Source organism: Nelusetta ayraudi, unplaced genomic scaffold (assembly GCF_046127955.1).
Source record: "Nelusetta ayraudi isolate G7.1 ecotype Tasmania unplaced genomic scaffold, CSIRO-AGI_Nayr_v1 ptg000023l, whole genome shotgun sequence".
Taxonomy (NCBI): Eukaryota; Metazoa; Chordata; class Actinopteri; order Tetraodontiformes; family Monacanthidae; genus Nelusetta; species Nelusetta ayraudi.
The window spans coordinates 2,238,404-2,254,742 of record NW_027466073.1 but is presented as its reverse complement, the minus strand read 5'-3'; the positions used below and the strand labels follow the sequence as shown (position 1 = coordinate 2,254,742).

General features: G+C 42.6%; 1 protein-coding gene across 1 annotated transcript in view; it reads left to right on the top strand.

Moving 5' to 3' along the window:
• LOC142889654 (neural-cadherin-like) overlaps positions 1-16,339 on the top strand; it is a 310,909-nt gene that overhangs the window by 229,426 nt on the left and 65,144 nt on the right. Inside the window, exons 28-30 of the mRNA XM_076028445.1 lie at positions 7,447-7,574; positions 10,596-10,723; positions 13,114-13,237. Coding sequence (XP_075884560.1) covers positions 7,447-7,574; positions 10,596-10,723; positions 13,114-13,237 — 380 coding nt within the window. The remainder of the gene's footprint in view (positions 1-7,446; positions 7,575-10,595; positions 10,724-13,113; positions 13,238-16,339) is intronic.

Genomic DNA, 16,339 nt, shown 5'->3' with positions numbered 1-16,339 from the left:
CTTCTTCTTTGTAGAAGGCCAATGCCTTTCTAGCAACAGTAACAGTTATTGCAACAGTAACAGTTATTAGGGACGAGGATGAATATGTTCACATGTTAAGCATTTATAGCCGTCTTCCTTTTGACAGAATATCATTTTTGTGTGTTTTTGTTCTGTTTTTGCGTTATGCACAAATCTCTAATGGAGACCCAACCCATCCATCGTCAGGAGAGTCTCTCAGAGTCACAGGCATCATTCATTTATTCATTTATTCATTTACTGTATTTACTTATTGCACATAAGACATTGGTGAAAGATAAAATTGGTTAAAGTTTTACCTCAAAATTGTTTTAAGGATTTGTGATCTGAGTAACGTAAACAGAACATATTATTAAAGCGCTAACACACATACACACACACACACACACACACATTTAACAGCAACATTGATCTCATGGATTCTTCATCCTCGGTGCCACTGAACAACTCCACCAACTCTGGAGGAAGACGGAGCGCCGCTTCCTCTTCTGCGTGGCTGTCGTCAGACTCAGCATCAGTTCCAGTACCGTATATATTTCAATATATAAGTCGCAGCTTAGTATAAGTTGCGTGACCAGCCAAACGATGGAAAAAATTGCGACTTTAATTCTGTAAATACGGTAATTGTATATCTTACAACTGTATCTTGAGTGTTGTTTTTTAAACAATGTTTACACTTCTGAGGCTAAATGGCACTTTTTCAGCACTCCACGCCACACTAAGCGGGGGGTTGGGATGTATCGTATCAGTCCGAGAACATTCGCTACGCAGTCAGGGCTTCCGCCAAGCACTCAACGATTTGGTGAATGAATCATTTGAACAAATCATTTTAGTGAACTGATTCTAATGATTCTTCTTTTAAATGAACGGATTTTGACATCACTAATGTGAGCGACAGGATAAAAAAAACATGCATCAGCCTCAACCTCTGTGTCAGCCTGAGAGAGAAACAGGCAGTCTGTGGCCATGTTCTCTAAATGATAAAAACCTGCCTTTGTTACAGTTTTAATATGAGGACTAAAACAAGGGAGTCAAAAATGACACCCAGGAAATATGTTAAAAACGTTTTTTAATTGCATCATTATGTTGTTTCTGTTCTTGTCTCCAACATAACATCTGTTTTGATGTTGAGGTGTCATTAAAGCAAAATATGATGATATAATGGAGGCAATTGTACTGTCACACCTGCAAATGACTGCCAACACACAGCCAATTACTCAAAACTAGAACAAGTTAGAAACATCATTTTTTTGTTTGTTGTTTTGCTGCAAATGAGAGACTCGATTTATTGGTTTGCATGTGTGTTTTACTAATTGTACATAATGAATGGCAGGTCTACAAATATTCATTCAAAAGGTGGAAAATGTTGGGCAGGCATAAGCCTGATGTCATAAAATACCTGATGGTCAAAGTGTTCATATCAGTATTAATGCTGTTAAACAATCTTCAACCAAAATGATGAGATCTTCTTCCTTCTGGCCTGCAGACAAAATCGTGGTGACATTGAGGCAGGGTCTAGTCAGGCCAAACAAAGAGGATCTGCCGCTGTAATATAAAAAGAAAGCAAATGAATGAGGAAGGCGAGACAGAAGGAAATACATGAGGAAGAAGCAGGGGAAGAACGAGGAGGGACAAGAGCAATGCAGTATGCGAAGCCGAATCAACCCAACCCTAAAGTTTTGCCAAAACAAGTCTTCCAAAGAGCGGACATTGACATTGCATGTTATGATAAATATCCCTGGCCACATTTTATTTTGGCCACTGGGGGTGTTCTGTGTTTTCACTTCTCAAAAGACTTCAAGACAGGGAAACCAGCACAAGCCAAGAGTATCAACCCTGCTTTTGTCAGTGCTGTATTTCAAAACTGGGAAAAAAAAAAGCACTTGACATTTTTTGTTCCATGCATGAACAATCTGAGGGTCATAAAGCAGCTAGTGCAAACTGCTGCATATGAAACCAGGCCTGTTACTACACAGCTAAGCAGTGCAGGCAGTACACAGTGAGAAGAGAACAGAGCTAGCCTGTTAAAGATAAGAGGAGCTGAGATGTTTCTATTGAGGCAGGGTGTTGGAGTGGTTTTAGTTAGTGTTGGCATGTTATTGTTTTTTATTGTTTAGACTTGGTGTTCATTGTTATTTTTGACACATACATATGTTGTGTCAAAGCACATACTTATGTTGGGCATAGTTGAGTGGAAGGAGTAGAGCACAGGAAGTGAGAGGGCACAAAGGTTTTCACCAGGTGTGAGGCAGCAAGCTTGAGTTTGGACAAAGAGTTTGAGTTTTGTTAAATAAAGAAAAGTAAACCAACAAGACCGGACTGGACCTTTTGTCTCGCAGTCTGAAGAAAGGAGTAATGGCAAGAGTGGAATTGGTTTGAACTGAAGGTTTTAAAGAGTAATTGGAAATTGCCATGACACAGGTTTTGGCCTTTAGGGGTCATGCCTACCTTAACCAGCTTTTAAAGCACAAAGCTGACGGAGATCAGGTTTTTACGACGTGGTTATCTGGAAACAGAGGCATGGGACTGTCAAAATAAGCAGATACATTCAATGAGTTCATCAATTATCAGGTAAATCGCCTATCTGATCCTTACCTGTGTTACAATATTCTATTATTAGGGGTGAAACAAGAAATGTTGTTGCTGATGAGCTGGAGGCACGGTGCCTACGTTACGCGGTTGCTTTGATTGGACGTTCTGTTAAGGTTGAGTTTACCAATATGGGGCCTCAAAGGTCAGACCTATGATGGGGCTTCAAATGTGGCTGGAAAGCACTTGGGCACAGCGAACACAGCCACCAGCACCATATGTACATTGTCGAGCACATTGTGTCAGTTTGGTCACACAAGCTTGCCTCCCGTGGTGTACAAAATGCACTTTACTGGATACATGACCTTGGGCAGTCTGGACCTTGGCACATTTTTTGGGCAGTCTGGCCTATTTAAAGACAAGTTTAAAGCCATTGTTGCAGCTGAAAGGGAAAGGGCCAGCGGTGTCCATCAGGCCTTTATGTCCCACAAGGTGGACTGTGCGCTCACCTGCTATACGTTGCTTTGTGATGGTGCAAAATGCGCTAGATGAGATGGTTGCAAGTCATTCTCAGGGTGGAGGATGTACATGTCTGACTGCAACAGGGTGTTGTTACTCTGGCACATCTGCTTGCTTTAGATGTGATCAGTGAACTAGATGTTCTGAATGCATCTCTCTAGAAAAACACTCAGACAATGAAGGGTGGCAATGTCTGCAGTCTCCCTTGTCCAAGACGGTTTGGAATCCCAAAATAAACACCAAACACTTTGAGGTTATCTTTCAGGAGGCAGAGGACAAGTGTGATCTGTCTCTTCAGTTCATTGTTCCACCACGCACACAGAGGCCCCTGATAAAATGTTCCGCTCAGTCTCCTGCATACACATCTTTACAAACCAGAGTTCTACCATGTCCTGGATACAATAGCTGCACAAATCACTGAGAGGTTTATGCAGCTTGGCATTGAACCATTAACAAAGCTGGAAAAAGAGGCTCAACAGGAAGCTGGCACAGAGGGTGCGACCCTAGGGCCCCTCTAAGAAAGAGGGAAACCGATCCATGTGACCCCAGCGTGCCATTATCCGCCAGGACATGGTGACTGGAAATCCCAGCAACGCACACATTAAGTGTGGAATGAGAATGACCATCATCCAGCAGTACTGGATCAAAGTGCTTGTCCGCACAGCACGCAGAGAACAGTTTCCACCTATTGGCGTACTGTGCCCGGGTAGATGGCGCTCTAGTGTTCAAAATGGTGCCCCTCACCAGTTCACTGCACTCATTTAAGACCGGCCCGGGGCCTGGAAAGGCCAGATGCACAAGTTCAAAGGTTGTCTGTGACCCTGCACTGGGTCCAGCAGGCATGCAACTCCCTTATTTTTCTTTATAATTCTCTGAAGGAGGTATGGCGGAATTCATCGGCAGGGACTGACGCCTGAAAAAGGCCTTGACCAATGTGTTACTAGCTTGCGGAAAGTCCATCTGTAGGTGAGCCCAAGCCCTGCAGAGGATACTATCCATGGATGCATCCTCGGACCCAAGTAGAGATCTCTGAGTCCATTCAGTTGGTGAGCCTGAGGCCCGCGAGGACAACTCCTCACCAAAGTCACCAAAGTAGGTAGCAGAAGCCGCAATTGAGAGGGCGCCCTCTTCAGCCTCGTGAATGGGCAACGGAGGCATCGGCACTTCGTCCATGGGCTGTAGGGACAGAAGAAGCTATCTTCAGCTGCCCTAACTTAGCCGTCAACAGGTCCACTCTAGCGGTGAGACCACCTCTCATGGACCTCCTCCTCCACAGAGCATTCATGGCCTCCGCTGTTGTGCATTTGTGCAGGCTGGCCTGGAGAAAGCGGGTCAGGGGAGGGAGCATCCATGACACCTGACAGGCACTCCACCTCCTGCAGCCTTGTAACCGGCACAGACCAAGGCTTACAAGGCTTCTAGGCTTCTGGGGCTTTGTTAACACAAAAGTGATCTCATTCCCTGTTTCAAATTCTCCCTTCTGAGTTTAATGGACTAGCATCCCTGCAATACCGATAAAGCAGAATTTTTGCCTTAAAGGAACACGCTTCTTCTTTCGACTCAAGTTTACCATTATCAAAAAAAAATGCCAGGAGACAGAAAATACATTGACAGGTTCTCAAATTTTTTCTTCTTCATCTTTTTTTTCAGAACAACTGTTAAATTACCTGTTACCTGGGGTATCATTTAGACCTGTGACAAGCAGTCATTTCTAGCTCACAGGGATTGTGGATGTAGCACTTTGTCACTTGTGTGTATGGTGATTTAAAAAGAAACAGTTGGATTAGTTGTGTATGAAGCCCCTGACAAAAAAAGAGTAAACCAGATCAAAGTTAAAAGAAACATAATATATATCAAGCAGCGGCACACTCTCTCTCTCTCTCACACACTCACACACACACACACACACACACACACACACACACACACACACACACACACACACACACACACACACACACGTTGGCTCCACTCCACTTAATGGATCACTACAGCAGATTTCAAATGGAAAACCACTGTTGCTAGTGCAGATCCAAAATGTGCCTGCTGCAGGGCATGCTGCTGTTAGTAAGTTAGATTGTTTTCGGGGGAAGAATCTGCGCAGCATTCCCACCGCTGCCGTGTGCACACAGCTTCACTCATGTGGGCATGAATGTATATGGGATTGCCAGTATGTGTGTTTGTGTTGATGAGTGGGTGTAGGCACGCGCACGGCTTCCGAATGATTTGTAACGCTGTTTATGGCATCCATATGTGCTCAGTTTGACTCCTGCTCATCCTCAGGCCATTAAAATAAGCAGGACATTTTTCATAAGAGTGCACGACTCTGCAGGAGCTCAAGCTCTCCTTCCGTTCAAAGCACTATATATATATATATATATATATATATATATATATATATATATATATAAATATATATGTGTATATATGAATACTTATATGTACACACTGTCAGAAAATCTCTGGTGGTCCTTCTTATCTTCTTATCTACCTCAAAGTTGGAGATGTTGGATTCAGTTTGAGTGGCAGAATAGGAAGACAGCATCTTCTTATGTGGTTGACCCCTTTTTGGAGCAAAGTCTTCTCCTGGCCGCTCATAGTTACATCCTGCATGTTGGTCAGACATAGACAGCAGCTACTTGGCTTTCCAATCAACCTTTTATAGAATCTTATTTGTGTTTATCTGACTCTGTGGCATTCCAACTTTCGGTTCTGTTAAACTTTACTTTCTCTCTAGTGATAGACAACTACTTTTTTCTTCTTTTAATGGCACCGTAACAGTAGTAACACAATGACAGTCAAGGCTGTTCAGTTTTATGGATGACGACAATCTGTAAGCACAAGAAAAGTGATAGAAAACTGAAATCATCTTCATGTTTTCGTCCTCAATTTCTCTGTTCACTTCTTTTTGACCATTATAATTTATTACTTACTTGTTTATTGTTTCATTTGTCATGGATTAATTTGCTTCTTAACCAACCATCATACTTAACGTAATGTGTCATCCAGCAACTTGTCCTTTTTTCCCCAATTGTCCTGCTCAGTCAGATTTCAGAATTTCTTTCTTTTCTTTTCTGTTTTCTTTGTTTGACTTTATTTTTTCATAGAACTTTATCTACTCCCAAAGCTTTCCCTTTTATTTCCCCTTATTCCCTCTGTCTTGTCCTTCCCCTCAGCCTCCTCCGGCTCCTCTGGGAGATGTACAGGCTGCCTTCATCTCTGGAGAAAATGTCACGTCAATCTTGACAAGACGGCCCCTTTGCTCTGCCATATGGATCAGTTGGCCGGCCTTCCTTCCTTCCTTCCTTCCTTTCAACTGGGGCTACGTGTTTGTGCAGTGTGCCAGTTGCAGCACACACTTCATTAGTCGTTCCTTTTGTGCGTTTGTTGTGTCTTTTGGCCGTTTAGCTGGAGCTCCGACGTGTCTTGTCCCCCAAGACAAAAGATTTTCAGGGCTCAGCTTGGGAGTTAAATGAGGGAGGAGAATCAGAGAGATTCCAAAGTTTTGGGGAGGAGGGGAAGGGGGAGGGGCTGTGCTCATATGACCACGGAAATGTTACCAAAAGGTGAAAGGTAGGAGTGAAACCGATGTGCCAGGAATACATTCTGTCAGTTGTCCATAAAGATGAACTGGATTGTTTGAATATTTCTGGTGGAATTATTCTATTATATTCTATTCTATATTCTAACACACAAGCTCTAATGCGCTTTCATGGATCCGCTGTCATATCTTTTCAATCTCTTCTGTGATAAGCAGGCTTTGCAGCTATTAGCGTCAATATACACCATGTATTGAAGCTAATGGCAGTGACTGGCAAACGGCAGCGTCCATAGTTTTTCTGCAGGGGACACATGCTCCATAATCCCCCCCGCCCCCACCCTCCCATACAGTGCAGAGCATTGAGACAGTCTTAGTCACTTCATTAACTTTTAATTTCCCATTTGAGTGAGTCAGAAAACGTATTAGTGTTTTTTTTTTTCCCCTCCTAAAGTTTGTTCACTGGCTTGAGATGTGTGGAGGAACCTGTCACAAACCAAAGTAATCCTCTTGTCTTTAAAACCAACACAGTGGCACAATAAATGCAGTTTGCCAAGTGTTATTAATGCATTATTGAACTGTTAAAACTGTTTTGCTTTGTTTTGTTTTGTTTTATTTCAAGTATTTCTTTCGTTATGACACATCTTACCGTGATCACAACTCCTTCGTTTCCAGAGCCTCGGAAATCAGAAACTTGTCCATGTCGGTCGTCAACAAGCTCCTGCTGATATCGATCACGGCTCGAAAGGCCGAGTCGTTCTCCAAACCTAATAATTTCACCCCTCACCAATCCTCACTGACTCCTCTCTCTCCCTCTCTCTCTCTCTCTTTCCCCCATCTAGAGCTAATAGATGGGACCCCCACCTTGAAAATAAATCATGGCTCTGGCACTGTGGTTCTGCAGTTGCCAGGCAACATTGACGTGGCGGACCGACGGTGGCATCGGCTCGACGTCCGCAGTGACAGCAAGGTGGGGACGCCTCGTCTTCCTCAACTGTCTTTCTCTCTCTCCGTTCCTCTAGCAGGGCGTCCAAACGTGTGCGTTACGGAGTTCTGCGTCCGATAAAGATCATGGCCATGTCTTTCTTTCAATGTTGTCACCTTTCTCACCTCCTTCGTCAGACTCCTGGGTGAAAAGATTGGAAAATGACACTCAGGGGTAGATCCACAAAGCGATTGCGCGGCTTTTGCGCCAGAAAATCCGTGTACACACACGGAGGGGACGCAAATGTGAAAATCGGCGCGCAATGCGCCGAGGCGCAGGTAGCGGCAGGGCTGCGCCAGACTCATTTGAATGTATTTAAATGAGTCATTACGCGCAAAATGACACCCCCCCTTCCATGCAAATATGCCTCATTCAAACAGCGGCAGATCCAGAAAGAGTTTGCGCTCGTGTCCGCGCGCAGTTTGACAGACGGAAACACCGCCAGCCAAAACCAGGCGCAGCTTCTGTCTGTCAAAGTGTTTCCGGCTTCTGAGTGAAACTTTCCTCTCTGAAAAGCCTGAAATATGTATATGGCTCCCCAAATCTTATATATAGATAGGCATAGACTACAGTACATATGCCAATATTTTAGATAGGCTATGAAAAATACAAATGGTACTCAGGTGTTGGTGACTAACGCGTCTTGACTTTCTTTCATTATGGCAGCAGTCTTGGTAGACGGAGGAGGCATCGTAATGCCAGGCGCGCACAGGAGCGCCTTTATCCTAGCAGAGTTCCACTGTCAAACACACGCACTCACGAACAACCTCTGGCGCAAACTGCTCTCAGGTTGCCAGACCGCAACATTCGCACCTGTTTCAGGTGGCGCATTCGTGGGCGTGTTTGCGCCTGCATGTCATTAGCGCAAAAACCTTTGTGGATCCCCGCACCTGTGACGCAAATTGCGGCTGCAATCCCGCCGCAAAATGCGCCGCATTTTAGCTCTGCGCGCCCTTCTTTGAGGATCTACCCCACAGTTTTTTGGTTGCTTCTTTTTAAATTTGAAACAACTCTGCAAGCTGCCGAATGATGAGGAGTTTGGCAATGCAAGATTCTCACCAGTGGGCCAAACATAGGGTGGTCCGGGGGGGGGGGGTTGGATGCCCCTGATTATCCCATGAGACCCCCTGAACGCCTCAAAGCAAAATGTTGAGGGGGGTCTCATGTTTTTTCAAAAAGCAAACACTCTCCCGATCAAAATCTGAAGACCAGTAAGGAAATTGCAAGAATTTGCATTTTGGACTGCTGCTTCTAAAGAAGGCTCGAAGTAGAGCTTCAAAATGCAAAAAGAAGAAATGGGAGCAAGTGGGGTGGAAATGAGCAAGAATTTTGTTGAAAACAACAATTTAACTGAAATAGGCTGTTCATCAGCTGATCAAAAGCCCACAGCCTTCAAAAGCCAAAAGCTGTGCAAACACTTGGCTTCCATACAATTTTCTATCAAATAACTCTGTCAAGATCAACTGATGGCAAAGGCAAAAAAGAAGTTCACTTTCTTTGAACACGGTAGGATTGTTGAGCTGCATCAGCAAGGCCTCTCACAAAGTGCTTGAGGCTGGACGCAGTCAGACAGTCATTTTGAATTTTTTTAAAAATGTCTTGGGGGTTATAGAACAAAAAAGTCAAGTCGTAGAACCCAAAAAAATGTTACCGGCGCCGAGCTGGAGGATCCGAATGGCTGTCCGTCAAGACACGGGACGATCCGTGACCCAAATTAAAGTCATTACTGGTAGTGACTGCCACCCAATAATCAGCCAGCGTCTTCGAAGGTAGGGCCTCAAAAACAAAGAAAACGTCTTTAAAGGCCTCGTCTCCTTCAACGCCACAAAACTGCCTGTTTGGGTTTTGCAAGGGAGGACCGAACATGGGACATTCAAAGGTGGAAGAAAGTTTTATTTTGTGATGAGAAAAAAAATTTACCTTGATGGTCCTGATGGCTTCCAACATTATTGGCATGACAAGGAGATGCCACCTGAGATGTTCTTCTACACCGCACAGTGGAGGGGACACTATCATGATCTGGAAAATGGACATCAGTTACAAATATATATATGTGTGTGTGTGTGTGTGTGTGTATAGTTGCAGCCATCCAAATGTCAATATTTCCGAAGCATATATATGCATAAAAGTGCAACATAATGATCACTTCTGAGCTGCAGCCTACAATCATTTGGTCGTGTGAGTGGCTCTTTCACATCATCACCACTTTTTTTTTCTGCATGAAAATCACAGGTTTCCGCCAGTTTAATCTTTTCCAGTGACAACGTGCCAATTAATGACTATGCTGCTACACACTATGGATTTTAGTTTCGCAGGATTGCGTCAACAACACTATTAGCCTGCCGCATTATAATTGGCAAGTTAATGTATTTCTTTCCTACCATTTTTATCCCAACTATTTTAAGTTCTGATGTAACTTAATAGCATCACCAAATTAATTATCAAGTCAAAAACCTTCTTGTTTATGGTCCTCTGACTTATAAAACAAAGTCCTTGAAGGGTTGGTGATGGACGTCAAGCTGATTTGATGGTTTGATGTAATTTAGGAGCCACCCTCCAACCCCCAAACCCCCATCCCTCCATGCAAATAGACATGCTCTGTCACACACAGACACCAAAGCACCATATAGATTCATTGATGAAACTGAACTGGAACATTCACATGTACCTTTTATTCATGGTCACACACTCATTCATTCCAATAAGGACATTAACCGTAAGTAAGGGCAATTGCAATGACCTGCTGCACTGTTTGTTATTGTCATTTGCACTGTTCTTGTTACATTTGCACTTTTGGTACTGTGAATCTGTCATTGCACCGTAGCATCTTCTCTTTCTATGTTTTATCTATTTTACCTTATTTTATTTTATTTATCTATCTACTACCTATCTGCTATCTCCGTCCGTCCGTCCGCCCGTCTGTCCGTTGATCGATCGATCTATCTATCCATCCATCTATCTATGTAGAACATGGAAACCAGGTGACTTTGCTTGTGGACTTTGCAGGAGGTGCGGTTCACCCTGGATCGCTGCTCCGGGGCAGCAGTGATGGAGATGGAGGGGTTGGGCAGCTGGTTGACCACTGAGGACCACTCAGCCTGTGAGGTGACCGGTGTCACACCCAACACTGACAGGTATGGACCAACAGCAGAGATATACATATCGATCTATCTATATATACATATACAAATATATATATGGATTTAAATGTTGTTGATGTACAGTATAACCCACAACACACAGCAGAACCTCAGTTTTTCTCTTCACCTTCTTCCGTCCCAGTGGTGTTTTGAGTAAATTAGCCTCACATTTAACCCCAGGTTAAACCAGGGGTCTCAAGCTGAAATACACAGTGGTGCCAAAATGTAGAACTTGGACAAAGTCTCGGTCCAACATTGATATTTATTGAGAAAAAACCTTCTCGAATCGGAATCTTTTTATATGGACCCAACAAGTTTTGGTTCAACACAAAATATGGAACAAGCAAACGTAATATTGCACACATACAAAATCCAATTTCAAAATAAAAAAACACACCAAAATTAAAAAATATATATATTTGCAGCTTTCTGATTCAATAACCTTTTTCCACAGGTTAATTATCCATTTAAAAATAAACTAACAAAAATAAACCAATTAAGTCATAATAACATCCTTCAATGTATGTCATGTCCTGATAAGTGCTGTATAATAAAGAGGGGTAGCTCCAGTAGTGATTTTGTATTACCTCATGAGCCAAATACAGTATAATCACACTGCAGGCCAAATTTGGCCTGCAGTGTGATTATACTGTACTATGGGTTAATTGGATTGTTCTGTCTGAACTGCAAGCTGTTCACGTCACTTTGCAAGTTCCGGTGCCTCCTGTGGGAGAAGGAAATGAACAAAGACCCCTGAAGTGGTTTAATTCTCTGGTGCATACTGAGGTATTACAGTACAGTACAACTCTGTGGTATAAAAGAAATGACTGGTGATCAAATGGTTGTGGATAACACTGCTCATGTACACTTCAAATACACAGGGAACTAGGCCTGTTTAGAACTGCTAATATATATTAAAAAAAAAAAAAAAAAGAAGAAGACTTGTGTTAGGTCGTTTAAATTTCCAACACTGTCGTGAATTCTTGTTGAATATTTGAAATGCCACAAATAAATCAACCAGTTTGCATCACTGATGGATTTACTAAGTAAGTTGGGGTTGTGCAGAAGTGTGCCAATTGAAACCCAACTCCTCTCTGCTGCTCATAAAAAATAAATAAATAAATAAAAAAAACTTGTTTGTGTTTTCTCACACTTTCATCAAATTAAGTAATTGTGTTTCCGTGTTCCCCGGAAACAACAACGATAATAACACTCTCGGGGTGATAATTAAGACATTTAGTGGCCTGGCTTATGACTGAGATACTCAAAGTAATAGAATGAAATAGCTTTTGCTGCTTTTTTTGTCACTATATCCATATTCTGCCGTAAATGCTGACTGAGTAGAAGAAGAAGAAGAAGAAGAAGAAGAAGAAGAGCTCCCGTGTCAGTCCAGTGGCCAGTCGCAACACAAACCTCCCGACTAACTCTTGCTGTAATTTGTGGTGTCATTTTGCCATTTCACTTTTACATTTCAGATTGCCAGGCATTGCATTTGTTTGAGTAGCAGTAGAATAATACCACATTCGCTCCAATTAGCCTTTCTTTTGTATGGACACATATAACAATGGACAGACAGACAGACAGACAGAAACTGTATAAAAGCTATTTGCCCTCAACTTGCCATGAATAAAGCAGAAACATTAGTTCAGGGGTGTCAATCTCAAATACACAGTGGGGCCAAAATTTAAAACTTAAGACAAAGTCTCGGTCCAACATTGATATTTATTGAGAAAAATCTTCCTGTAGATATAACAGTGACTCAAACAACGTTTGCTTCAACCTGAATATGGAACAAGCAAAGCTTAATACTATACAACAAATAACTTCATTTTGCACACAAAATTAAAAAAATTTAATTAAAAAAAAAAAATCATCATAAAATAAAATGCAAATAAAATTTGTATGGCTATTATTTTTATTTGCAGCCTTCTGATTTAAATTTCAACAATAACCTTTATCCACTGGCGGATAGTACATTTAAAATTAAAATAACAATAATAAACCTATGAAGTCATAACGATAATATCCTTTAGTGAACGTCCTGTTCTCATCGATGCGCCAAAATACGCGCAGAGCATTCTGGGCTTTGTAGTACCAATATTAGAGTTTGACACCTATGCATTAGAGGAACCTTATTATTACCTATTATTTTTAAGAATTCATCTTTCTCAACTGTCTTCTTGGGAAAGACCAGTGTCAGAGGCGTCTGCTGAAAAGAAATGTATATATTTTCATGTATATAAAACGTCATCTTCAAATCGGGAAATTAAATCCTTAAACCGTTCCCGTCTGATTCACAGCCGTCACAAGTGTGGACGTGTGCATTCAGGCACTCTCTGTGATATGACAGAAGAACAATAACGCTTCTTTTTGATGTATTGCAGATACCTGAACAGGAGCCACATCCTCCAGCTAGGGGGCGTGAACGAGGACATTCCATACATCTACCCACAGCTCCAGCACAAACACTTCACCGGCTGCATCCGCAACCTCATGGTGGACAGCAAGGTAACGCGCACACACACACACACACACTTACAGCAGCACACAGCTGTGTACATGTGTATACCTGTATATCTATATATATATATATATATATATATATATAGATAGATATACATGTATATATATACATACAATGTGTATGTGTGTGTAGTCTTCAGATTTCTCACCTCCACAGTGTGAGTGTTGTCTCCTGGTGACGAGGACAAAGCCGATCCTTTCCAACTCAGTGGATCGGAAATAAGTTAAAAACAAATAAAATAAAAGGTCGGAGGACAAAGTCAGACTGAGGCGTGAGATGTCTTCCGTTTGGTTGATGAACGTGCCAAAGGTTTCTCAATATGTTTTGGGTTTTTTTGATACCAGACAGAGGCAACGTAACTTTATTTAGCCATATGACAATAAATATAATCACTTTGAGTGTAGGTATCAGCAGCTGCAGACATATTGCTTTTCAGACACATTATGAACCTTATTATGTTTGTCTCACATTGTGGCTTTCTTTTAGCTGGAAAAGAAATATCTCACTACGCTGCTGCTACACACAGCCTGACAGGTCTGCAATCAGCCGGGTATAAGTTCAAGAAACTTTCAAAGTCACAGGAGTTCCTATGAGAACGATAATAATACTAACAATAACAATCACAATAATAATAATAATAATAATAATAATAATAATAGTAATAATCTTGTTGGCATGTGAGGGCGAAATCAGGCTTGAAGTCTCTCTATTGTGCAGACTGTTGATTGGAGCTCGCTGCCTCTCACTTCCTTTTCTGGTTGCACATAATTACTGAAAAGCCCTCGGCCACCAACTCAACAATCTCTCCGTCTGAATGGAGTTTGATTGCACGTCACCGAAACCACCCACTGTGAGGAACAAAACCACGTCTTTTGTTTGTTTGTTTGTTTGTTTGTTTGTTAGTTTTTAATCACAAATTACAGTAGACTCATTGTTTGCATTTTGTACACACATGCCGCACGCACACCTGATAAGAGGAACTTTTTTTTAAGTTCAAATAGAAATTATGTGAAGTCAGAAAACTCCATTTATCAAAATTGTTAGGGATTGTTGGAGTTACATTTGCACAATTTCACTCACATCAGTTCCACCTACAATTTCAACTGGTTCATAATCAGAGTACGACTTTGTTAGGTCCCCGGCTCGCAGGGGAAAAGGGAAGTAACACAAAACCCAAGGTGTTAAGATAAAATAGATTTATTGTGCCCTGGTTCGGAAAAATAAAGGGGCAACGAACACCAAACAAAACTGAACTGAGGGAGAGGGCCAGTGGGTGCTGGTTAAATCAAAAGCTGAATATAACATAAAGAGGACTCTGTGAGCTATAAGTTCTGTTCTAAAAACAAGAAGGTTACGAAACAGAAGGAGAAAGCAAAAGGCTCTTCGGTTACCGTGGTCTAGCAAAACCAAACTACAGCAACCAGCACCCCTGCACCTAGTGTTGCTATACACAAACTTAGGCTACGGTGTACAAAACAAACAGATCTGTATTTTAAAACTTAAATCCCTGGCCACACCCCACGGTTCGAATCGAAACAAAACTAAAGGCCAGGTACCACAGTGCGACAGAAGGCACGGAGTTCTGCAAGGGCTTCTATCAAATGCAACAACTCAGGTCGAGCGTTCCTCCTCAGCCGGCAGCCACCGGCAGAAGAAGCGGCTTGGCTTCTTGTAGTCTCGGACAAGCGGAGGCCGAGTGGAGCAGGTGCCGCACCAATGAGGAGTTAGGTGCTGGGAAGGGGTTTCCTGATTGGAGAGTCGATCCTCCTCAGCGCTGCACCAATCGGAGGAGAGGAGAGGCGAAGCAGCGCCTCCACGGCCAGGTATCTACAGATAGGTCTCTAGGAGCAGAAACGGAAAGAGCAAAACAAACAAAAGCACCTATATGGCCGGAACAGACTTCATTATCAGGTGATGATGATTATTATTAACTATTATGATCGTAATTGTGATTGTTTCAGCGGAGCAGCGGGTTCGTATTTTGGCACTACTTATGCATTCAGACGGTCTGCGATACCTTGCCACACTTTTTCACTCTTTTTTTTTTATAACTGCCGTGGTGTGGCCTTTCTTCTTTATTCATTCTTTTACCTCCTCATAAGCCTCGTTGAGGATTTCCGCTTCGGCCGGGGAAAAGTACGGCGCTCTCATTGTCATGGTCATGTCATGTCTTAAAATCTGAGCTCGATGACGGGGTCTGTTTAAGGAAGCTGCGTGCGTGCGCTTATCCAGGATAGGTTTCACCTGGCTTGATGAATCCGCTCATCCTGAATGAGTGTTTGTGCGACAGATTAAGCCTCGACACACATGTTGTGGATTGGCTGAACCCGCGCGGCTTAGTCACTGATCGTGGATGACTTTCATGCAGTGGGCCCCAGGTCACACAGCATCTAAAGGGGATCATCCATCCCTGCATGTATAAAGACTATTTTACTTTCATGCACAAGTATGTATTTTCTCCTATTTAAAGGAGATGCTGCAGTTTAGCTGTGAATATACTATCTGCTAACACTAATATGAGCCAAAATGGTTTTGTTTCATCCCACAAAGTTGTCTTCAATAAATAGGCTTAAAAAAATTAGTCAGAACAAAAGATAAAAACAAGTGCTATTCAGCAGGCGGATGGAGGTGGGGAGCAGTGTTCCCAACTTGGTAACTTTCTTGCTAAATCTGGTGACTTTCCAACTCCGCTTGGCGACTGTTTTTGTCAAAAGCTGCTAGCGACAAATCTAGCAACTTTTCCTGGTGTTATTGGAGACTTTTCTGGTATTTTGGAGACCGACATGAAAGCATGTATCGTTCCTCAGATGTTCATTTTGTCAGCGAGCAGCGGGTGCTGCCACGAGCCCCTGCCCCGCCCCAAAGTAGTCACTGGCGGTCATAGCCTCGAGAGTCAAACCGTGTTGCGCGGAAGTCGCAGTCTGCTGCAGTCAGGAGACCAGAGTGCATATTATTTACACAAAGATATTACTGATGGAAGTTGCCAGTTAGCGTTAGCTAACCTGAACAGGTTCTTTGCCAGAAGTGGCGGTCTTATAGCATCACTAGCTAGCTTCCCTATTTGCCACGTAGGCCGACCATTTTCT